Genomic DNA, 25,678 nt, shown 5'->3' on the forward strand with positions numbered 1-25,678 from the left:
TGTGATAGATTGATTATGCCATTTCCCTCTTGAATAACAGGTCTCGAGTTCAACTCTCCTCATCAGATAGATCTTTAATGTCACTTGGTATAGTTTCCTACGACGTTAAAATTCTCTTCTTCTTCCCATGCACCCCCATGCACGCGCGCGAACACACACAGACCCCATGTAGATTAACACACACACACAGACCCCATGTAGATTAACACAAACTCTTATTGTTGTAGCAAAAACAACTACAGCACAGTTTTCCCAAAAACACAAACGTCAACAAGCTACCCATTGTTTAAGGGCTCCTTCTTAAGCCATACTATAAGAGGAGCTAAACAAAACACAATCAAGACATGCAGAAACATATAAAAAAGAGCAAACATATTAAGGAAGAGATTAAAACAGGAGCTAGTTCAAAGTGAAAGAGGTGGGCAAAATAAACAAGGGAATTTTATTCACAAGAACTCAACTTTTAAGTCATTCACATTTAGGACAACACAAAGCAAGCTCCTGAAAATCTGATGTACGCTCACATGAGATTCTACAAATCTTTTCTTTAGGCCGCAGGACGGGGCCGGTCTTCTAGCTCACAGCTAGAAGAGGACTCCTGACGCCTAGGCAGGTGCTTTTGTCTCGACTCACTAGCTTCACCTCCTCCTTTCGGCAGTCCCAGATTCTAGACCTAGAACCAAACATTGTCATGAAAAATTGATAATCTTGAGAACATAACTGACAACGACTGTATTTAATGCATGGATACAACAAAATAAAGCTCAATTACAATGAGTGTCTCACCAAAGTAATAAACACTAAATGGGCTTTGGGCACTATTGACCTTACTTCTGATAACTTTAAGCATCTGAACAGAAGAAATATGAAAAATTAACCTTACTAAGTTGCCAAAAAGAAGCATATTTATGATGGTTGGTCATGATTTCGGCTTGTTATTAAAGATCTATCACAGGCGTTATCGCATCTACCAAATAATGTCTCATGCTCGCCTTTTCAAGAAGTCGTAACTTTTTCAAGATGGCAGTACTAAACCAAAACAAAAACTTTATTTGAATTAGAGAAATTCGAGAAAAACTGATAAATAACACCATACAAACAGTGACCCACTAGCTGGCCCTGCATAGGCCACTTGCCTTTATGCACATGTGCTTGCTAAAACAAGATAAAAAAGCACAAAAACCAATAGCCCATTCAGTATTTTGTCACACAACTTCATGTCCATTTGTAGCAAAAAAGAAAATTGTAGGAAACAATGTGAGACATGTAAAAGAATAACACTTACATTGCTACCTTTTGAAGTCGAGAAGCTGGACGACTAGTCTCTAAAGAACATTGCAATGCAAAATCAGAACCCGACACTCACACAAAGAAGTAATAATAACCATTTTAGAAACAGAGTCTTTAGTTGAGATCCAACTGTGTTGTACATGCCTTAAATGGCTGGAACTTGCAAAATTACATAAACACCTTGTGGCTGTGCCATGCAGCCAGTGAATGTCTGTGTGCCATATACTCATTGCACAGAACAACGAAAAGCAAGCCAAGAAGCTTACATACAAAAGAAATTACAAATAGGATGGTTGTATTCAGGAAATTAATGCAACACATTGTCGAACTCTCATAGGTACCTGAAGATGGGGACAGGCTGCACTGCTTGATAATCCCACACTCCACAACCTGTCGGTTGAGGACAAAACATTCATACTCTCATCCGTGAGCATCTGACATCCACTGTTAGATTCTGAGATGATCCAACAATCTAGATCCTCACCATTCACTTCAAGCCTTCCAAGCTGATAGCTTATTATACATGCCCTTGTACAACCGCCGCGAGCACGCACACACACTCCGCTTCACCACATTAGTTGATCGGCTATTATGTCCTCTCCAGCACAAAAATATTGCCCTTGTCATCCCTCCCCACTCGCATCTCATCATCAACGTATCTGCGAGAAATTTGTAAAGGGAGCCATGTTCTCTAAAGACAAGATTGTGGTGTAATGTGCCTTTCCAACAAGACAATTCTGCTGTGAAAAAAAGTAAAATGTCTTCAAGGATCAGCCACTCCCAAAAAGTGATTAAAACAAAGCCCGTTGTAAGCATATGCTTCAAGGATACGTTATTTCTAGCCACCCTTCTGGATTGAATATGCTCAAGAGCATATCGTAATTCTTTTGAAACAGTTTCAGTAGCTGCTTGAAGACCATCAAAATAAACAAAATTTGCAATGAGTCACCATACAAACATAACCACACACACACAGAAATGAAATGTTATATTAACGTCTTCAAAAGGCCAAAATGACCTATGAGACCAATCTATTACAAAATAGTGAATCTAATACCATGTCTGGGTACAAAAGAACTAGAACAAAGATATTACTACTAGAATCCATCCTCGTCTGCACTCTGGCTGTCGAGAGAGTATGGCTCGAATCCTCTGATGTAGTCTCCGTCGATGCTGTGTAGCCCCTCTCCTCAATCGTGGCTGTCTGGATCTCTGTAGCTCCAATGCTCGGTCGATGAGAGTGCCGGTAGTGGTCGAATGAGTGTGGGCCGAGCTCTGCAGTGATGGCTGCTCCTCTGGCTGTCCCATATCTAGTGAAAAGAATTCTGTAATCTGTCTCTGGGACTCTCTCTCTCTATCTCTCCCCACTAAAGTGTCTCTATATCTGTGTAACTCAAGCAGATATAGCCCAAGACATCTCTGATCCTCATAACTCATGACCCTAGAGAAAGGACTGAAACCCTCTCTCAATAAGCAGTGGAAACGGCCCCGTATCTCATAGTACACTGTGCAATCACATATGTAATGTAGCTCTGTCTCTGGCTCTAGCTGGCATAAGCGGCATATCCTGCTGTCAGCTGGTATCCCTCTGAATCTACCAATCTCAATATCCAACTGATATCAGGATGTGTATATCTGACCAATGGCACACCGCAAACCATGAGAAACGTGTGTCCATGTAGCTAAGTCGAATCACAAACCCATCTCCTATGAGGTGGAGAAGATGCTCTCTATAGAAAGCCATCTTCGTGCCCAACTCTATCCATGTCCTCTTGATGAATGAATCTAGTAATCTCCACGTGTGTAAGCGACATCGAGGGTGCCTGAAGAGACTACTGGAAAGGGGGCAGCCTCTCCATGGTGAAGCCATGCGTCTGAAACCATGATGTCATGTGCATACCAGTATGAAGTGTCCCCCTGAAGAGCTAAATATTTGGAAGACTCAAGGGCCAGTCGCACATATCTGTCTCTAGTAGCATCCCACAAGTTGTGCACGAAGGAGACTGAATTGGTAAGGGCCTCAATGTCACGAGGACGTGGCAACTGCTAACCTTAGTTGTTGGTTTCTTTCCAATGATTTTTGTTTAATTTTTGAGACCCTCTTTTTGAAGTTGCAAATGGTCGGACATTGTATGGCCAATGTGAACGGTAGTTTCACCCGCAGACGGGAAGTTGGTCGGCATTGGAATCCGTATGGTAAGAGGATGTCTAGGCTCAGAGCAAGATCATACAGGTCCCCCCCATCGCAGTTAGCAAGTTGGTGGATACTAGGAAGTGAACTCAATAAAGGCATAAAGTCAAGGTGGGATCACCAACAGAAAGTATCCGACAGTTGGGCCACATTGCACTTTTGGATGCGGTCCCAATGAGGATAGATGGTCAGAAGACCAGCGGGAGCCCGACGGAAGCATCTCCTAAAAATTAGGGAACTGCTATTCTGGGCCGTGAAATGTGTTCGCGTCATTACCTTCGGTATGACCAAGGGAACATTTTAGTACTCTGCTGCAAAGTCAACTGATGCACAAGTTGAGAGATTTTTAAGCAGGAAGCCCAATGCGGGGAAATTGCATGTATGAGTGCCAAGTGGCACTTTGTGGTCAATTTACCAAGTCTGGGAGAACAGAACCCGTAACTAACTTTGGAGAGCAGTTTTGGAGGCTGTTAACTTGGATTTTCAGCCATTTCTCTCCATTTTTGAGCTTCCCATGACTTTGCCTAGGTCCAAGGAGCTCATTTTCAGCATTGGAAGGCATCAAATGCGTGTTTACAAGGCTGTTTTGCTGCGTTTTCAGCGATACGCAGGTTTTGGCAGCCATGGAAATCTTCTCCTTTTTGCATCTATTTGTTCACAGATGCATTACAGGTTAAGGACAGAAGAGGGGGCGCTCGATTTATGCTGGGAGGATGCTTCATTGAGAACCTATCACAGGTTAAGAGCTATGGAGTGCATGCTTTTCCTCTCATGTACAATGTGGTGCTAGGAGTGATGCCCTGCACACTAGACACTGCTCTCTCTCCCCTACGTGCAGTTATGTGATGCCCCACAAGAGGGCTACTCATTTGACTGATGTACAGTTGTGTGGGTTCATGCTTTTGTGCTGAGGCAAGAGCCTCCTTGAGCAGGAACAGGGGTAGCTAACTGCTGCTCCAAAGCAGGCACTGGTGAGGGTCATAACCTCACCGTACAGGTGCAAAATCAGCGCTGTGTATGCGCTGTAAATTCACTGTTTTTCAGCTGTACGGACGCCAGGACCATTGGGAATCGTGCCCCACTGGCAGAGGACAGTTAGGGGACTGTTTGGGGCTGAAAACAGGGCAAAAACCAGTAAATACAGCGTGCTGAATTTACTGTTTTTGGACAGGAATCAGAGGGTATACGACAGTGCAAGCGAGTTCCAACAGGGGAATTGGTTTCGCGCAAGTTTTGGGGCTGTTATGCTGCCGAAATTTGGCCAAATCAAATGGTATCTAGGTGGATACACGTGAAGGATTCCCAGGACCTTACCTTGTAATTTACCCTCCTAAAGAATAAAGAAATACCGAAAGGGGCGCCAATTTTGGGGCCTACAGGTAGTCGGCGTCTGCTCGGAGCATTCTAGCTTCCGAGCCGTGTGTGTATTCAAGTGTTAACTCCCGTAGCAGGTTCTCTTTGCAAAGTGCTCTGTGTGTGTGTATAAAGTAAAGAATTTCGGGTGAAAGCCAACGCCTACCGCCCTACGGGCCGGTTTCACTCAATCTCCATAGGAGGGGCAGCTAGCTCTCCTCGAATGATAGCGTGGGGTACGGAGGCCTTGGCTCTGATCAATCAAGAGATCATAGGTACCAAGGGCCTCTCCATACGTCTCCAACCATCCTGGCATACAGAAGGTCCCCATACCTGCACCCCATACAACATAGCTCAGGCTACTAAAGTATCAAAGAGCCATAACTTTGTCCGAGGTTCCTAGAATTGAACCTACGAACACATCCTCTCCAAGCCTCCCAATGTCACGTGCACATGGCTCTGTGTGCCACGTGGACATACTTCATCAACTTCCAGAGCCAGTTTTCCCCTTCTTCCTAGATAGGGATGTCTAGAATCCTAGGAGGATTAGTACCCGCAATTTTGTGAGCCTGTTTGCGGGACATGCATGTCCGGACAAGTCCATTAGATTAGGTTTTCCAGTTTGGAACACTCTTGCATAAATGGTTTGTATACGCGTTTTGACAGATGTTATTACACTACGGTGGACATCTGGCATGTCAAGCATGTAGTTCTAGGTTAGAGGAATCCGACGTGCTAGACCGCGCGTTGGTCAGATTCCCAGGTGGGCGAATGTGCGACAAGTGCACCCAGATTTGGACCCCCTGGACTTATTTTTAATAAATCCATTTTATGAATTTATTTGTTGGAAATCTTGGTGGACATTTGCCCTACCTAGGCCTTAATAATTACTTAAGGCCCGTTCCCCACCTATAAAGGGATAAAGGGAACCATCTGCCAGCACTTGGAGCAAGAAGGAAGAAGCGCCCAGTCCAGACAGTGTTTTCTGAACAGGAACATCCAGCATTTTTGCAGAGTTCAGTCAGCAGCCAGCGTTTCCAGAATTCAGAACCATCGCCGGCAATTCTCAGCCATACCAGCCAGCGTTTTGGTTTCCAGCCCAAGCGCTGCAGCAGCAGCAGATCAGCCCTGCATTTTTCAGTTTTCAGCCCATCTCTCACCGGGTGTGCAAGAGATCCGTAGCGGTTCCCATTGACGGATGCGGTCCGGTACTTCGGCAGCAAATTGAGCCCTCCTCTCGGCAATTCCCTCGCCGAAATTGAGTGCTCCACCGCTGTCCATCATCGAACTCGTTGAGATCTGCGTTTTTCAGCCCATCATTCTTCTCACATCAAAAGTGCAAATCAGCCTGCGGTGGTCATCCGCAATTCCTACATCGAGAAGGATCCAAGGTGCATCAAATCAGCCCCGGAGGTGCCTCTTCCCGAGGAGTTACCGCGGTGATTTGTTGTCGTCTAGTCAGTAGAGTCTGCATTGTGTATACATTCCATTTACGCAATCTAAAGCAAATACCACATCGGTAACGGTGTGGGGGGCCCTTGAGAGGGTTCGTTGGGACCCCATCGGGTGTCGCTCTCTTCTTCTCTCTCTTTCTCTCACCCTCTACACATCTCTATTCCATTCTCTCAACCCCTCTCTTCAAGGGAACATAAAAGGAACATTCATTGAAGCACAAAGTACTCACTAACGCAAGGAAAGAAGGAAAGGATTTTGTGGAAGTGTAAAACTAGATCTTCACCATTTTAATTCCGTTGCACCTGACATTGGTATCAGAGCTTTGAAGATTTTGCACTAATCCGCTAGTCCCCAATAAGTTTTTGTTCTCTCTTGTGTTTTTGGTTGTGTTGGCAGCCCTTCGGTGTATACTCCTCCCACTCTTGGAACAACACACCTACCATTGTGCGTAGAGCCGTGCACCTTGAGCGTCGAAAAATAGCAACCAATTGTATACTGGGTGTTGCATGCGGGGTGCGCCAACGAGGGGGTAGATAGTCTCCCGAAGATTAGTCTACGACCTTCCTTGAACCAAGAGGAGAAATCCTTGCATGGTGAAGACTTGTAACGGTATGGATACCTCCACAAATCAAGAAGGCGAGCAAGTGCCACCTATGGATCCTCTAAGCCCTCCCCCAACTCCTCCTCCTTCGCCTGCAAATCCCATTGATGCTATGATGCGCATGATGATGGAGATGATGATGCAGCAAGACGAAGCTCGACGACAAGAGTGTGTGGAAGCGGCGGAGTGTGAGGAGCGTCGATTGGAGGCCGAAGCCGAGGCTCGTAGGCTGGAAAGGGATTCCATGCGTGATCTCATCACCACCTTGGCAGTGCGACCCGACCCCCCATCTTCGGAGCCCGATTATGAAAAGCTTGCCAAGACCATGGCGGAGGCAACCATTGCTACACGGACGACCAATGATCCCATTCCCGAGAAGGTCACGTTCAATAAGTATGACGGTAAGATGGATGCTATTGTCATTTACTCGTGGTTGCATCAATTTACATCCTATTTTGCGGTTGTTAGAAAGTCTGAAAATAACAAGGTTCTCTTGGCTTCCATGCATCTCATGGGTGATGTCATCACTTGGAAGGATGAACGGATGGAGAAGCAAGTGGCGGCCCATACGGCTGCCCATGCCGAGTCCTACCTCGTTCCCCCTCTCGAGCTTAGTTGGGAGGAGTTCGCGGAGAATCTCAAGACTCGCTTCCTTCCTCCACAATACTTGAAGCGTTTGAAGGAGGATTTTTGGGCTTTGTCTCAACAAGGTAAACCGATGATGTCGTATGCTAACCGTGCGTCACAGCTAGGTGGACAATTACAGAAATTGGATGAGGAGAGGTTAGAGGCTTTCCTCTTTGGATTGAACCACTCGATCAAGTTTGACATGAAGGCCGATGATCCAAAGACATTGCAAGAAGCGATACGCTTGGCTCAACTCCAAGAGATGAAGCACAACAAGGGTAAGCTTAAGCCCGCCTCAGGTAATGGTACTTCTTCCTCTCCTGACTCGTCTAAGGAAAAGGACAAGAATTCCAATGGGAATGGTAACAATAAAAAGAACTCTCCAAATTCTTCTCAATCTACTTCTACCTCTCAATCTCAATCTAAGGGCGATAAATCTAAGGATAAGGGTAAAGGAAAATCTAATAAGCCTCAACTCACACCTGATGAAAAGATTGCCCAAGGGGTTTTAGGTGGTTCATTAAGTAAAGAGAAACAAGCATTGAATGCGCAAGGTCCGTGCAATTATCTCATTCGTGATGGGTGGCTTTTCTTCAGGAACCGCTTGTGTGTGTTGTCTTCTCACCGAGCACCCATTTTGCATGACGCACATGATGCTTTGACGGGTGGGCATAGGGGTATTAATGCTACATTAGAAAAGCTTGAACGTTTTTTCTATTGGCCAAAGATACGTAAGGATGTGTATGCTTATGTTACTAAGTGTGTTGTGTGTCAAAAGGTTAAAGTCCCTCATAATAAGCAACAAGGGCTACTCATAATAAGCAACAAGGTTAAAGTCCCTCATAATAAGCAACTAGGGCTACTCATGCCGTTGCAAATCCCTGACGGACCATTTGAGGACATTAGTATGGACTTCGTAACTAATTTGCCTCCTTCCACGTCTGCACGAGACACGCAATGTCTAACCATTGTTGATCGGTTTAGCAAATTTTGCATGTTAATCCCTTGCAAGGCTAATATTACTGCACAAGATGTTGCACAATTGTTCATCAAGCATTGGTATCCATTGTGTGGTCTACCCAAGTCTATCGTGTCGGATCGTGATACTAAGTTCACATCCCATTTTTGGCGTGCTTTGTTTGAAAATTTTGGCACTCAGTTCAATTTTTCATCTGCATTTCATCCACAATCTGATGGACAAACTGAAATTTACAATCAATTGGCATTTGATGTTCTCAAATCGTATGTGCATGATAAGCAATCTAAGTGGAAGCAATATTTGCAGTTAGTTCAGGCTGTCTTCAATGATTCTTTTTCTAGTGCTATTGGTCGCACTCCATATGAGGCTACATTTGGCCGACCTTTTCAATCATTGTTGACTAGGTCTATTTCCAAGGTTAATAATGCTAATTGTGTTAGTCAAATCTATGCGGAGGTACTCCAGAGTGTTAAGCTTCGGCTTAGCAAGGCTCAAAGTCCTATTCTAGGCATGCTAATAAGCATCAACAGGATGTCTCATTTAAGAAAGGTGATTGGGTGTATTTACGGATCATAAAGCAACGTCTCAAGCAAGTTGGTAAGAAGTGTCCTAAACTCTCTTTTCGTATGTATGGTCCGTTTCCAATTGTCAAAAAGGTAAATGATGTTTCCATGCAATTACGTTTGCCATCTTCTTGGACAATGCATAATGTTTTCCATGTTTCTTGGCTTAAATTGTTTCAGGGTGATCCTCCAAGCAACGTTCCTGATGAGGACCAACCGGAGATTGTTGATGAAGCCGAGGTCATGGAGCCCGAGCAGATCCTTTTGCATCGATTCAAGCACGGCACGAAGAAGCAAGCACGACAATATTTCCTCAAATTCAAGGATCAAGGGACACATGAAGCGGCGTGGGTGGACGAGGAATTCTTCACCGATTACCCGGATTTGCTAGCCTCATACAAGGAGGCCATGCAAATCGGTACCCGTACCTCACCTTAAGCAGGAGGGGATGTCACGTTCACATGGCTCTGTGTGCCATGTGGACATACTTCATCGACTTCCAGAGCCAGTTTTCCCCTTCTTCCTAGATAGGGATGTCTAGAATCCTAGGAGGATTAGTACCGGCAATTTCGTGAGCCTGTTTGCAGGGCTGCACGTCCAGACAAGTCCATTAGATTAGGTTTTCCAGTTTGGAACCCTCTTGCATAAATGGTTCATATACGCGTTTAGAGGAATTCGACGTGCCAAACCACGCGTCGATCGGATTCCCAAGTGGACGGATGTGCGACAATTGCACCCAGATTTGGACCCCTTGAACTTATTTTTAATAAGTCCATTTTATAATTTATTTGTTGGAAATCCTAGTGGACAGTTGTCCTACCTAAGCCTTAATAATTACTTAAGGGCCATCCCCCCCCAAAAAGGGAACCATCTGCCAAGACTTGGAGCAATAAGGAAGAAGCACCCAGTTCAGCCAGCGTTTTAGCAAAGGAAAGCCAGCGTTTTCTCAGCAGGAACATCCAGCGTTTTTGCAGAGTTCAGTCAGCAGCCAGCGTTTCCAGAATTCAGCCCCATCGCCGGCAATTCTCAGCCATACCAGCCAGCTTTTTGGTTTCCAGCCCAAGCGCTGCAGCAGCAGCAGATCAGCCCTGCGTTTTTCAGTTTTCAGCCCATCCCTCGCCGAGTGTGCAAAAGATCCGTAGCGGTTCCCATTGACGGACGCGGTCCAGTACTTCGGCAGTACATTGAGCCCTCCTCTCGGCAATTCCCTCGCCGAAATTGAGTGCTCCACCGCTATCCATCATCGACCTCGTCAAGATCTGCATTTTTCAGCCCATCATTCTTCTCACATCGGAAGTGCAAATCAGCCCGTGGTGGTCATCCACAATTCCTACATCGAGAAGGATCCAAAGTGCATCAAATCAGCCCCGGACGTGCCTCTTCCCGAGGAGTTACCGCGGTGATTTGTTGTCGTCAAGTTAGTAGAGTCTGCATTGAGGTATTGCATTGTGTATACATTCCATTTACGCAATCTAAAGCAAATACCACATCGGTAACGGTGTGGGGGGCCCTTGAGAGGGTTCATTGGGACCCCATCGGGTTGTGCTCTCTTCTTCTCTCTCTTTCTCTCTCCCTCTACACATCTCTATTGCATTCTCTCAACCCCTCTCTTCAGGGGAACATAAAAGGAACATTCATTGAAGCACAAAGTACTCACTAACGCAAGGAAAGAAGGAAAGGATTTTGTGGAAGTGTAAAACTAGATCTTCACCAGTTTAATTCCGTTGCACCTGAACCTAAGGCCGCAAAAGCTCTAGTCAGTCTAGTCTCTACTTCTCTCCCCAAAGAAAATCTCGGCCCAGTGAAGACAACCCCAACGTAAGTGTATGCATTTGCATACTCTACAATCTCCTAACCATATATGAAAGTCTGTGCTCATCTCTTAATCCACTATGGTGTGGTGATAAACACCATAACCTTGGTTTTACCAAGGTTTACAGACAATCGACTATCCTCTACAAAACTGTGTAATGCATCCAATTGTCGCTGCATACCCTCTAGTGACTCAGAGATCAACACAATATCATCAGCATATAACAACAATGGGATCCACGTCCCTCCCAACTGGGCACCTCTATCACCCTCTCTGTCGATGTAATCAGACACCTCATCAACATACAAACCAAATAGAGTAGCAGACGATGGGCAACCCTGTTTCACCCCAATGGTAGAGTGAACTAAATCAAATATCCCCTCCAGAGTGCGTACATGTCCCATCACTGATCTGTATAGAGCCATAATCCCCCAAACCAACACTATGGGAACCCCAATCTCCTGCAGCCTGCGCATCAATCGAGCTCTCGGTACCGTGTCAAATGCTTTGCGAAAATCCACAAAGCTACAATAAATCCGTCTCCCATGTGACCTGTCCTCCTCAATGATGTCTCTGAGTGTCAAAATATGATCAAGAGTGAAGAAACCCCTCCTAAAACTGGCATGGCCCTTTACTCGTACACCCTCACCCTCTGCCCAATTACTCAATTGCTGCACAATAGTAGACAACCTCCAAGTCTCAGATAACCCCTCACACATGGCACGATTGAACAACACTGAAAGAACCTCTATCAGCATATCTCTAGCATGTATAAAGTGCTCTGCTACTAGACTATCATGATCATATGCCTTGTTGGTCCTCATCTTGTCAATGGCTCTCTTTACCATCTCAGTGGTAAAGAAGGCGCCGGTAGGTGGGCATGGCTTTGTAGGATCTGGAGGGGGGTCCTGTCCAGGAACCGTATATAACGATGACGCATACTGGCCCCACACATCAGGAGAAGTAATCACTAGGGGAGGGGAGTTCTCATGAAAGAATTACCATGTCTCTCCTGAGTCTCTACTCAAGAACAGCTCATACAAGTCTCGCTCCATCTAGCCAAGTAAGCTCGTTTCTTCCGTCGCACAAGGCGTTGGGAAGCAATCCGAGATTGTCTGTAAGTGATGACTCCTAAGAGAAGATCCCTCTGAAGCTGGGCTCTCATCTCTTTGCACTCCTCATCATACCAACTATTCTGAGGCTGGCTCCCAGAATGTCGCCTCCGACTCGGCTAAGTGTCTAGGTATGCCTCTGATGCTGCACCATGCAGTGTCTCAGTCAGTAAAATGGTGCACTCCTCCACCGAGAAGCCTGGACCAGCTGTGCATAGATCTCTATAGATCTCCTCTGTATAAACCGAGTCAGTCTGTAGTGTAAATGTATAGCGGGTGTGTGACCTGAATCTTGATGTCCGGGCTGTACTATACTGAAATGAACAGACAATGTCAAAAGAGCATGATCCACTGCTACGCCCACTAGTCTGGCTCCCACTATGAAATCCTGAATACAAGGAATAAAACTCGGCTGTGCCATAACATAGTCCATTGTAGACTGTACTGGACCCGTGTCTTTGTGGAAAGCATGTGAAACCGGTTGCTCCAAGAAATCGTTGTAAGCCATTATGGCTAACCCATGTGTAGTCGTCATCTCCGTGAGGTATCTCCTATACTCTATCTGCTCTCTGTCATGTGAGCATCTGTCAAGCCCCAACTCACTCACATCCAGCTCTCTAAGCATCTCATCTAAAGTGTCGTAGAACACTGTCTGAGAGTTGCCCGTTCGGGCATTGAAGTCCCCTACGAGGATGATATCACCATCCCAAGAAAACTCCCGTATATCATCATCTAGTATTGAGAAAGGTGAATGTCCTCTGGATGCAACATATACCTACATACTGGAGGCGAAGTTATAGAAATCGACCTGTGTCAGCTCTCAACCTCACCCACATGTATCTAGCATGATCATCTCTCCGTACAATATGTAGTAGTGGTTGTAACTCCTCCCTAAATAGCACTGCTACTCCTCCTGAACCTCTACTCCCGTGCTCCCGTGCTCAGATCTCACGACTGTCCTGTGGGTTGTCTCCCATCTATATCCCACCACAGGTGGCATAAGCTGTCCAGGCATGATGAGTCTCTGAGAAGAAAACAATGTCCCTGTCTTTGAAACTGTTCTCAAAGGCACCAACGTCCAACCTCATAGATCCATTACAATTCCAAGTAGCCATCTTCAGTGTGGGTCCCATAGGTCTCACACCGTCATGTAGAGCGCCGCTCTACAATCACCACCCAACCATCTCCGTAAAAGGCCATCTTTTCCTTCTCCCTTGCTGCCGTAATCTCTGGCATTACCTCTCTATACGCAAGCTGTGAGAGAGTGAGATCATCACCGAGGAAAATACATGTCTTCTTGAGAGTAGGCCTCTTTCTCAAGAATCTTCTCTCTTCCAAGGAGGGGAAGCGTAGTATGAGCGCTCTCCCTTTTGAAGATTCTCCCGAGCAATCACTCTTCTTCCCTAATCTCCATGCCCTTGTGTGTGAAGGCTTGTCCAGCCCCATAATGGATGTGAGGTTTGTGACCTCTTTTTCCACATTGTTTATGCCCTTGAGACCGGTTACCCTCACATGTAGAGCCCGCATCCTCCTCCTTTGTTCCTCTTCGAGGGTCATGTTAACAAGGAGCTTCCTTACCTTTCCCTTTCTTGGCAACCTAAATCCATTTTAACGCCTCCTCTACTTTCTTTTGTGTTGCGGAGATGACCGTAGCCCATGACTTCTTCTCCTCATCTTCCTTGATAACCCGTATTTCTTCTCTCATGGTATTCAATTCTTCCATCATGGATAGCTGAATTTCGCCTTCTTCGAGCTACCCACTTTTTGCTTGTAGATTTCGGATGATGGAATCTTGGATGACCACTTCTCCTCGAGCGAAGCGATCCTCCTACGCATGCCATCTCTTTCTTCGGCTCCTCTCCTTCCTCCACTTCGTTCTCCATTCTCTCATTTCCTTTACTATTGCCGACATCCTCTTCCCTATCTGCATGAAAGAGGCTTTGTGGGCGGCCGACGATGGATGCGTCTTCTTACACGTGGGGGAAGCAGTTGGCACTTCTCCGATGCTTCCCATGGGAGAGAGAGAGAGAGAGAGAGAGAGAGAGAGAGAGAGAGAGAGAGTCTAAAAACAGCAAAAAGAAAAAACAAGAAACCCTAAAAAACAGCAAGATACGCTTGTGAAACCTTAAAAAAAACAGCAAAACATTGATTGGAAACCTTAAAAAACAACAAAACACAATGGCAAAACCCTAAAAAAAACAACAATAAACAGTGACAAAACCCTAAAAAACAGTTTTGAAACCCTAAAAACAGCCAAAAAGCAATTTCAAAACCCTGAAAACAGCAAAGAAGAAGTCACAAAATCCTAAAAACAGTGAGAGACCCATGTGTGTGTGTGTGTGTGTGTGTGTGTGTGTGTGTGTGTGTGTGTGTGTGTGTGTGTGTGTGTGTGTGTGTGTGTGTGAGAGAGAGAGAGAGAGAGAGAGAGAGAGAGAGAGAGAGAGGAATGAAATGAAATGTTATATCAATGTCTTCAAAAGGTCTTCTAGAAGACTGAACTTGTACTACAACACAAATAAGTATACATGTGTGGGGTATCCTCTATAATCCCAACAAAATGAAAAAGAACTGAACTGAAAAGCTTTAGCTAAGTAATCTGCTGATACTAGGGCTGAATCTGGGCATAATGTCATAATAACTAATATCTAATTCTCCTAAATGATTTTCTCATGTTAAACTGATCATTTAATATCGAGAAGTACCAGGGGAGAAAAAGCTAGAATATTGGTTAGGCTGGTAGACCGATCACAGTAGGGATCCAAAGGAGGGAAAATAGGGATCCAAAGGGGGGGCCATCTGCAAAAGAGCAATGTGCATCAATGGGCTTCAAAGACCCTAAGGTTCAGCCCATTAAGATGTCCAAAATGCTAAGGTTCCAAAATTCAAAGGTTATGTCCAATGGTCAAGCTTAGGGTAAATTGGATGCTTGTGGGAAGACTCCAAAGTCTTCCCACATCGCTATCTAGGAGGGGGCGAGCCTTGTATGTAGGCGATGAGAAAGAAACACACACTCTTACAAGCTCCCTTTACACAAAGGGCATAGTGGACACATGTCAGCTCTTTAGCCCAATTGTCCCCCAAGGTGCATTCAATCCTATTGGATGGCCATAGAGGTGGACCAATGAGAATTAGGCTAGAGTAAATTTACTTTAATTCATTTAAAAACACTTGATAAAAGAACTAATAGAAATTAAGCTCTCTAGAAGACTATTGGACAGTCTCCCAAGGGGTCCAATGAGCATTCAGCAGCCCAATGGCTTGCCTGATTCCTATTGGCCAGAAAACAAAGAGGTCCAATGAGAGTTTAATTGCATTATTTAAATACTTAAAGCTCTCAAAAAAGGGGAAAGGGGAACACATGTCACAAGGCTATCACTTATGCTTCTTAATTATCATTGGCTAAGCTTTGCAGGGTCCAATAGGATGCCAGCATGTGCAATTAGCAAGAGGGGTCGACCAAGAGAGAGGGGGGGCTGATTTTTGCAATGCATTATCACACACTCTCACACAATCTTATGTGTGGAGTAAAGAAGACTATCTCCTTCTCAAGCTTTAATGGAAAGCTCATCATCTACTCCAAGCTTGTGAGAAGAGAGGCCTACACCAACAACTCTTGGCTTTGTGATGCAAATCCAACCAAGAGCCAAGCTCCAATGCATGCTCATCTCCTCTACCATGCTATTTTTATTTTTTTCCGAGAAAAAGATCCTTCTATTACTTAATGAAACTACCCATAGGGCTACAACCACCTATATAAGAAAGGGCTACAACAATCATGATGGGGAGACTCTCCCAATGAAAAAATAGCATATGCACAATGAGGCTAAATCAAGAGATGGGAGGAGGGAAAAGCCACGCAGGTGGACGGTAGTGCCATCTGAGTACACCCTGGACTATGGTGAAAAAAAGCCAAGGACTTCAGAGTCAAAGAAAAGCCTCTCTGCGCTCCCGCATGCGATCGGAGCTACCCTGGAGTCTCTCGAGCTGTCCTCTGAGAGTATGGATCAGCTCTAGCCAAAGATCCCGAATAGTCTCGGCTGGTGGTACAAGGCGAGCCTCGAAGATGCGGAAGCAACGGGCCCGCCAGATGAACCAGAGTGTCAGGCCACTGATGAGCTCCCAGCACTCCTCTCTCTCCCTGCACCACTCCTGTGGAGTAAGCTCTGTGGCAGGCTGGAGTGTAGGTCGACCCCCCTTGCATCACTATCATCCTGCTGGTGGAAGATAGCTCAAACTGAAGTGCCGGGCCCGTGAGAGTGGACCAAGCAGCTGCCCCTCAAGTGTATTGCCGAGCTGGGGAAAGAGCTGGCATCAGCCGAAGAACACGAAGCCACACCTGTTGTGCCAAAGGACAGTCCCAAAGACAGTGACGCTGACTCTCCACAAGATGGTCACAAGCTGCACATGCGGCTGAGAGACCACTATATACAAGCCAGCTCCCAACTGCTATAGCTCTGTGTGCAACCAACCATTGGAACAAAGTGACTCGTCTCGGCTATCTGGAGTCCCACAACCTCTCCCAAAAAACTGCCAAGAACTCAGCTGTGAGACCCTCCTCTTGTCAATGAGGTGCTTCGCCTCTCTTTGTGCTGTCGGTATGTGACGTCCCAGTCAAACAGTGTACTGAAAGAAAGGGAAACCTGGGTGGTCTGTAGAGGAGAAAGGGTCCCTCCAAAGCCACTCTCCAGGATCCTATTGTACTCGTGCCAAGGGACAGCTCTCCCAAGCCCACAGTCTCCAGTGGCCAGTCTCAAGAGCTGCTGGGTCGAGATCTATGACACAAGTCCTCCCACAGATCCCACCACTCTACCATGCTAATTACTAAGCTATGCTGAGCTATTATGAGTGATTAAGTGAGGAGACATACTTCTTTCTCGTAAGAATACTCCTTCTCGATCTACTCTCATACCCCGCTAGCTCTCACCATCTTCGAAGGTGTGTGAGGTCTTGGGTCTGAGAGCGTGAGGGAATTGATGTTGTGTTTTACAAGTGTGAGCTTGGTGCTTGAAGCTTCCATCTTCGTTGCACCAGCAAGTTATTGAAGGAACACAAAGTATTGTATTGTAAAATGTCTCCCTTGATGGGGAAACCTATAATACAAAGCCTTTTGGAGGGGGGACCGGCTCCATGTAAATCCGGTCCTCAACTGTTGTCAATAGCTTAATTTCTCTCTCTTTTTAAAGTATTGTTCATGCCTATCTAACTAGGTGTTATGCTTTTGTTGCTCTCTCCATCCAAGCACTCTTGATATGCTCATTTAGAATCTATTCTAATGAAATGATCACTATGTCTATGTTATTTTCCGCTACACACAAGTTACTAGACCATTAAATGTTACATTGATATCAAAGCACAAGGTTTCTCTTTTCTTGCTCAAGAAGGGAGGTCCTCAAGCTAACTATAAATGGTTGGTATTATTAAATGCAATTGAGTAAGTAGAATAGGAATTTTTCAACCTTGCAGTGCGCCTGCTTCGTGTAGATAACGGGGCATCACCGTCGAGAGATATGGTCTTAATAGTGGAGTCCTATGGGGCTTGCCTACGGCTTAACCACTATTGAGCTATTAGAAGCTTGACAGGAGCCGGTACTGTTTTGGTGATGAAAGACCCTCTCTTCTATTACATGCAATTAAAGATATTTGAGCCACGGGTACAAGAGCTTGAGTGCTTTTCTAAAGGGATTAAGAGGAGTGGCAACTAGGGCTTGAAGTGCCAAAGTACGCTTAAAAAATTTTACACCTAAAAGTTGTTAGAATGGCTGACAATAGTAAAGAGAGTGAAATTAATGTTGATAGCTTTGATTTTGCTAATGAACAGGCTACTAATGATGCCCCTATGCTCGTTAATTACCCTGTTTCTAGGCTTCAACAAGCCATGGGCAATCCATCCCTCCAAAGTGAAGTGCAACGGTAGCTACGTGCTCATGGGATTCTCTAAACTCCCCACCAGGAAGAGAGAGTACCTAGGAAGCCTCCTTGTGAGACTTCCAAAAGAGACCTCTCTCCGATAAGGGAAGAAGAAAAGAGGATCCGTACGAGGGCTCAAAAATCTACTACTTGACGACGCATCTCCTTCCCAAAGGAGAACTCAAGTTTCAATGGTAGAGCCCCCACCGAAGGAACGAGAAAGAAGTGTCTCCTGCCACCTCGGAGGCGATGGCTCCACGATGACGACAGCGAGCAAAATGCTTTCCAGCACCCCCTAAACGAAGAAGACCATCCCACACTTCTCCACACCATAATTCAAAGAGGGATGATAGAAAACAAGAGAAGAAAGAGGCGAGAAAGAGGTCACCCTCTTCTCCATCTTCTTCATCCTCTTCCTCTTATCAAGAAAGCGATGGTGCAGACAAGGAGGAACAAGGGAAGAAAAAGGCGAGAAATAGGTCACCCTCTTCACCATCCTCCTCAAATTCTTCCTCCTCTGAAGAAAGTGATGGTGCAACTTTCGAACCACCAAAAAGAAGAGGCCATAGGAAATCCTATGCTGCGTGGAAGAGGTCCTCCAAGCTCAAAAAGTTCAAAGAGGGAAGAAAGAACATCTCTTTCCTTGTCACGTGACGCATCCAACCCTATGTGTCCGTGGACAAGCTACAGCATAACAAGGGTTCCGTCAGTCCAATCAGTCTAGATTAGAAGTGATCTGGCACTTTTGTGAGTCTATTCGTAGACCGTGCATGCCCAGTCACTTAGTGTAGATGCATATCCTCTGGTTGCACACAGCATGATCATAAGCATTCCTTTCAGAATCCTTCAGGGAAATTTTCCAGTGCATTTAGCTTATTTACCTATTTTTGACATTTTTCACTTATTAATTTAAGTGACTTTTGTTGAAAAGTAGGTAGGGCAAATTGGGTAAGATAATATATAAGCAAACCAAGCTTAGCACTATTTGGCAGATGAGCAAGGAGAACACAGGCCATCGGCGACAGGTTCCCCCTCTCTCTCAGCAAGACTCCCCAACTACCTTGGGCGATTTCCCTCACACAGGCATCCTAGCGTTTTTCCTCACCATCGCCAGCAGCCACTTCCCCTTGGCGTTTTTCAGCAGACACAAGATCGCCATAGCCTCTTGCACCTAGCGTTTCCAGAGCCCATCATCACCCACTGTCCCTTGGCGTTTTCAGCACCAACCCGCAGCAGAAAGTCAGCGTTTTCAGCACCAACACGCAGCAGAAAATCAGCGTTTTCAATAGCCCAAATCAGCCTTTTTTCAGCAGCAGAAATCCGCCCCGAATTCAGCGTTTTGAATCGCAACAAATTTCAGCCTTGAGCGTTTTTGGACAGCAGATAAAGACCTTCAATTTTCAGCCCTGGTGTCGGCCTCGTCATCTCCGTCGTCATCATCAACATAGTCTAGACTTGCATCAGTTTCATGCATACACTTTGTACCAGTTTGTGCAATCAATCGTAGACCACTCTCGCCAACGAGAGTGGGGCCTTCGGAGGAGGGTTTTACAACAGTCTCTGGTATCGTATTCTCTTTTCTCTCTATCTCTCAGTCTCATACACTTGCACGTACAGTGTCCATTCACTTTGTTGTGATCATAGCACTCTTTCATTAACAACGTAAGGCTCTCCCTTCCATAAGAACAAAAAGGAACCTTGAGCACATTATGGAACACTCATCTTGAGAAAGAACAATATTCATTCCGCTGCACTTACATTGGTATCAGAGCTTTGGCAGTGTTCTGTATCACTCTAGGAAAGAACCACAAGAATCACAAGAATTTTTTTTGCTTGTTGCAATCGCACGAACCCAAGTTCGCTTGGGCGTGTCGATTCCTAATCGTGATTTTGAAGAGTGACAGGAATCCCAGGAAAGAAGGGCTTGTCCAACCTCCTCTTGTGTCTCTTTTCACTCATTGAGAGCGGACCGTGCACTTAGCGGCCGGCGAATCGACGTGAGGTCGGAAAAAGCAACCTTGGTGTGAGCGCAAGGCCGCCAAGAAAAGAGAAGAACTCGGGTGAAGAGAAGATCCTTCTCAAACACGATTTGCAAGCGAAAGAAAACCTCAAGAACCCCAAGACCCTCAAGAACCCAAGAACCCAAGTTCCTCGTGAACTTAAGAACCAAAGATCATAGTGCATGGTCCTTACCCGAAGCAGAATGGAAACTTCGCATACAGGTGATGAGCATGGGAGTGGCGAAGAAGAGCTTTCCCCACCAGGAAGCTTTCCCGACCCTCCCCCTTTCCCATCTACGCCACGAGTTGTACCAAATTCTATGGAGGTGATGGTCAAGTCGATGATGGCACAACTAGAACGAAAAGCAAAACGACAAGAAGCCAAGGACCACAAGCGCGAAGAACGAAACGAAAGAACTGCAATACAACAAGAAATGACTCGCATTGCCTTGAAACACGAGCACGAAGAACACAACGAAAGAATTGCCATACAACAAGAAGCGACTCGCATTGCCTGGGAACGCGAGCGCGATGAACGAAAAGAAAGGCAAGCACAAAGACAAGAGGAATCTGAAGCAAGACGAACGGCCTTGGAGGCCGAGCGTGAGGCTCAAAGAGAACTCCGCACTCAAGAATTGGTTCGACAAGTACTTGCCTCAAAGTCCGAACCAGCCAAAGGTCGTGGGAGTTCCTCAAGTGGCGCAAGCCACGAGGCGGATTCCAACAACCCAGTCACAGAGAAGTTGACTTTCAGTAAGTATGATGGTAAGATGGATGCTACGGTTATTCATTCTTGGTTGCATCAATTTAATGCTTATTTTGCGACAACTAAGAAAACAGGAAATAGCAAAGTTTTGACGACAGCCATGTACCTTGCCGGTCATACCATCAATTGGTACCACGCATGGCAAGAGACACAGTTAGCCGCGCACCTAGAGGAAGCCGACGAATTCACGTCCCTGTCCTTCAATTGGGCTTATTTTCAAGACAACCTCAAGGCGCGGTTTATGCCTCCTCAGTACCTAGCACGATTGAAGGAAGATTGGCGCAATCTCAAGCAACGTGGTATGCCAATCATGTCTTTTTCTAACCTTTTTTTTGCAACTCGGCACTCAATTACGCAAATCGGATGATGAGCGCAAAGAGGCTTTCTTCTCTGGGTTAGACGAATACATTAAGTTTGATGTAGAAGTCTTTGACCCCGCGGATCTCAACAAGGCGGTAGCGATTGCTCTCTCTCAAGAGATGAAGCACAACAAGGGAAAGCCTAAAGAGAACAAGACTTCTCAAGAAACCTCTCAGAATTCTCAGACTACGCAGAATGGTAAGAACGGTGAGAATGGTAAGAATGGAAATTCTTCTAGCCCTTCTTCCTCTAATTCCTCGCAAAAGAACTCTAACAATGAATCTAAGGGTAAAGCTAAAGCACCTGCAAAACCTAAGCTAACCCCAGATGAAAAAGTTGTTAGGGAATAAAGGCCTAAGTGCCTTGTACTTACAACTTATAAGTTAAAAAGACTTATAAGTGAGGGGGCCCAAGTGTGAATGGCCCCCTAGTCACTTACTCATATACTCAAATATGAAGCCCAAAATGTATAGCGTGGCTTTTTTCCCAGTTTTCAACGAGCGTTCTCTCTCTCTCTCACGTTCATCTCTGCGTGAGCTTCTTCTCCACCTCTCTTCCCTTCTCCTTCACTCTCATTGCATAGGACAGCAAGTGGGCTCTCTCTCCTGCTCCCCCACACATGGTATCAGAGCTTTAGGGTTTCCAAGAGAGCCATCTTCGCAACACAGATCAGAATTCTGTTTTTGCTCGCTGCGGGAAGGATATTCAACCGTTTTCGATCAACTCTGTCGCGAAGGGATCCTCTCACCGTGTAGAATCGACCTCCGGTGACAGTTTCCCCAAAATTAGGGTTTCAAAAACTGGCGAACAGCAGCCTATTTCTGCTGAAATTGACCAATTTCGGGGTCAATTTGATGCAATTTCATTAGGGCAAGTCTCACAGGTCAATCTTACAGGTGTTTCCACCAACGAGGTTCTGAAAATTCAGCAAAACAGGTGTTTACAGGTCTGATTTTTGCCCTAAAACAGGGAATTTCAGCAAATGATGTATACACCTTGTGGAAACCTTTGGTAAGGGTTTGGCAGTGAATGTACGCTGTTTTGGGATGATTTCGCGTGTAATTTGCTCGCTGTTTTTCTGTAACAGCAAGCTGTTTTTTGCCCGATTGCGCACATTTGGGCGTGTTTAGGTCGGCAAAACAGGGTTTCAGTGTTTGCAATCACTCAGAATGGCTTCTAGCAGTGAAAGTGGCAATTTGTTGCACATTCGCAAGCTTGAAGGTGCCCATAACTTTGCTATATGGAAGAAGCAATGTTATAATGTGACGTTGCAGAAGAAACAGGCGAAACCTATTAAGTTACAGGGTGTGAAACCGGTTGATATGGAGGTTGAAGAATGGGAAGAAGTGGACGAGTTGGCTCGCTCCACGATCATGCTTTCGGTGTCTGACAATTTACTCTTCAATGTAGAGAATGAGCAGACAGCATGGGGCATGTGGAAGCGTTTAGACGAGTTGTATGCACAGCAGAGTGCTGCCAGTAAAGTGTATTGGCTTAAGAAGCTTATGGATCTCCGCATGAAGGAGGGCACGCACATGTCAGTGCACCTCAATGAATTCAATTCTATTTTCAACCAACTGACAGAGCTGAAATTCACGATTGATGAGGAGTTCAAAGCTACTTTTCTGCTATGCACATTGCCCGAGAGTTGGGATGTATTCCGGACAGCTCTTAGTAACTCAAGTGCGTCACTTAAGTATGCAGATGTAGAGAGTTCTCTCCTGATGGAAGAGATGAACAGGAAGAACACCACAGGTGGGTCTTCTAATGCATTGCACTTGAGAGGCAGGTCTCAACAAAGGGAGAAATCTGACAGTAAGGACAGGGCACGCAGCAAATCTCGTAGGAAAGATGTTGTGTGTCATCATTGTGGAAAGAAAGGGCATTATAAACGGGAATGCTATGAGTGGAAGAAAGAGAAGAACAAGGGTGCTGAAACTGATGCAAAGGACAAGGGAAATGCCAAGAAGAGCACTGTCTTGATTGAGGAAATCAATGTTGCTAGTAGTTGTGACAGTGACAGCAGCACTGATGTACTCAATGCCTCTTCTGTGGATGCACATACCCTTGCTATGGGTTCTGATGTGGACATGCATACTTGGATTCTTGATTCAGGTGCCTCCTTTCATGTAACACCTCATAGGGATTGGTTTACACAGTACTCAGGTGAGGTGCAGGACACTGTTTATTTGGGAGACAACTATGCATGTGACATTGCAGGTATTGGCAGTGTCCAGTTTTCCTTTGCTGATGGTATGACTTTTGTTTTGCACAAAGTGCGTCATGTGCCACAACTCAAGAAGAGTTTGATTAGTACAGGGCAGCTAGATGATGCAGGCTATCACACCACTTTTGGTAATAGCAAGTGGAAAATTTGTAAAGGGGCCCGGATTGTAGCCAAGGGTTGTAAATCGGACACTTTGTATCCTTTGCATGTATCTAGTGTGCGTGACCATGTTGTCGCCGTAACCGAGCAGCCAAGTGTTTCTTTGTGGCATGGCCGGTTGGGACACATGAGTAAAAGAGGAATGCAAACTCTGTCTCGTTGTGGTTATTTGCCGTGTTTGAGGTATGCTGATTTTTCTCATTGTGAGCACTGTATTTATGGTAAGCACAGTCAAACACCGCACAAAAGGTCTATTTCTTTGAAGTCTGACAGGTTAGACTTAGTGCATTCCGATGTATGTGAAATGCCACAGTTGTCCTTAGGGGGAAAGAAATATTTTGTCTCGTTTATCGATGATGCTACACGTAAGGTGTGGGTGTATCCAATACGTGCTAAAAGCGATGTTTTGGATACTTTCAAGAAGTTTCTTGCGTTTGTTGAGAATCAAACTGACAAGAAGCTTAGGTCTTTGCGCTCAGACAATGGGGGGGAGTATGTATCAAAAGCATTTATTGACTTTTGTGCTACTAAAGGTATTAAAAGAGAGCTCACGGCTCCTTTTAATCCCTCTCAGAATGGAGTTGCAGAGAGGTTGAACCGGACTATCCAAGAGAAAGTTCGGAGTATGCTGTCACATGCTGCATTACCTCATGGTTTTTGGGCAGAAGCTGTACAAACAGCTATTCACTTGATTAATCGCTCACCTAGCAAGGCTTTGGGTGGAAAGGTGCCTGAGGAGGTGTGGTCTGGCAAGCCACCCTCATATGCACATTTAAGAGTGTTTGGTTGTGAGGCCTATGTTCACATCCGGAGTGAACTCCGCACCAAACTAGAACCAAAGTCTCATAAATGCATTTTCCTAGGATATGGTGAGGATGGTGAAATGGGGTATAGATTATGGGATCCCGCATTACGAAAAATCATACGCAGCAATGATGTCATCTTCAATGAGAATTGCATGCACAAACAGCCCACAAAGGTCGAGGAAGTCCGCCGGGTTGTTTTTCGTGAAGATGTTACATATGGACAGCCAAGAAGGCCCAATGTTCAGCAGCCTTTACATGCTAAAAATGGTGCTGAAAATCAGCCATTAGCTGCTGAAAATCAGCCCCAACAAGTTGCCATTGATGCACCACAGGTAGGGGAACAGGTTGATGCTCCTAGACCGCCCGTTGTTGCGATGCAACCGGCTGAACAGCCTGCTGTTTTTGATGGTCTACAGGCTGAAAATCCACCTGTTATGGATCATTGGGTGCGTAGGTCTACTCGGGTGACAAGGCCCCCCGATAGATATGAACCGTCTTTGGACTATGTCATGCTTACTGATTGTGGTGAGCCGTCTTGCTATAAAGAGGCTATGCAACGGGAAGACAGTAAGAAATGGTTCAAAGCAATGGTTTCGGAAATGCAGTCTTTGGAGAAAAACCATACATGGGACTTGGTTGATTTGCCTAAAGGGCATAAGGCTCTGCCATGTAAATGGGTTTACAAGACCAAGGTCACATCTGATGCTTCTTCTAAGTACAAAGCACGTTTGGTTGCTAAAGGATACAAGCAAAAGCATGGTGTTGATTTTGATGAGATTTTTTCTCCTGTTGTAAAGCTTGCCACATTACGTCTTGTTTTAGGCCTGGTTGCTTCTGAAGATATGGAGTTAAAGCAAATGGATGTCAAAACAGCGTTTTTGCATGGCGATTTGCTTGAGATGATCTATATGATGCAGCCAGAAGGTTTTGTGTCAAAGGGGCAAGAGAAGAAAGTATGTAGACTCTTGAAGAGCTTGTATGGTTTGAAACAGTCTCCCCGTGCATGGTATCACAAGTTTGATACATTCATGAGGTCTCAAGGATACAAAAGAAGTAATTCTGATCACTGTTTGTATATCAAAACGGCAAGTGATGGATCTCTTCTATTGCTGATTTTGTATGTTGATGACATGCTTATTGCGGGTAACAATGTCACGGAGTTGGATGCACTACAGCAAAGCTTAAAGAATCGCTTTGACATGAAGGATCTTGGTAATGCTAATCATATTTTGGGCATGCGTATCTCTCGAGATAGGATCAACAGGCGTCTGTATCTATCTCAACGAGATTATGTCAATAAGGTGCTACATCGTTTTCATATGGATGGGGGAAAGGCACTTGGTACTCCGCTGCCTCCATATGTAAAACTGACTGCACATGACTGCCCAAACACAGATGATATGCGGGCTGAAATGGCCAAGATTCCTTATGCATCAGCCGTTGGCAGTTTGATGTATGCTATGGTTGCT

At 45.4% G+C, this 25,678-nt stretch overlaps 1 protein-coding gene across 5 annotated transcripts in view; it reads right to left on the bottom strand.

The window, feature by feature from the left end:
• Positions 1–427: 427 nt before the first annotated feature.
• Positions 428–25,678, bottom strand: part of LOC147430896 (Plastid-lipid associated protein PAP / fibrillin family protein) — an 81,874-nt gene continuing 56,623 nt past the window's right edge. The window contains exons 6-8 of one of the 5 annotated variants that reach the window (XR_015185654.1): positions 2,122–2,195; positions 1,775–1,949; positions 1,368–1,680 (exon numbers count right to left, since the gene is read on the bottom strand). Coding sequence is in view for 4 of the 5 variants with exons in the window: in XM_086493425.1 (XP_086349551.1) it covers positions 1,880–1,949; positions 2,122–2,195 (144 nt within the window). In the remaining variant the exon portion in view is untranslated. Of the gene's footprint in view, positions 674–1,367; positions 1,950–2,121; positions 2,196–2,323; positions 2,601–25,678 lie in introns of those variants that run through there. The other 4 variants (XM_086493425.1, XM_086493428.1, XM_086493427.1 and 1 more) reach the window with 4 other exon arrangements.

The sequence above is a fragment of the Adiantum capillus-veneris genome, chromosome 21 (genome assembly GCF_014529385.1).
Source record: "Adiantum capillus-veneris isolate H3 chromosome 21, ASM1452938v2, whole genome shotgun sequence".
NCBI lineage: Eukaryota > Viridiplantae > Streptophyta > Polypodiopsida > Polypodiales > Pteridaceae > Adiantum > Adiantum capillus-veneris.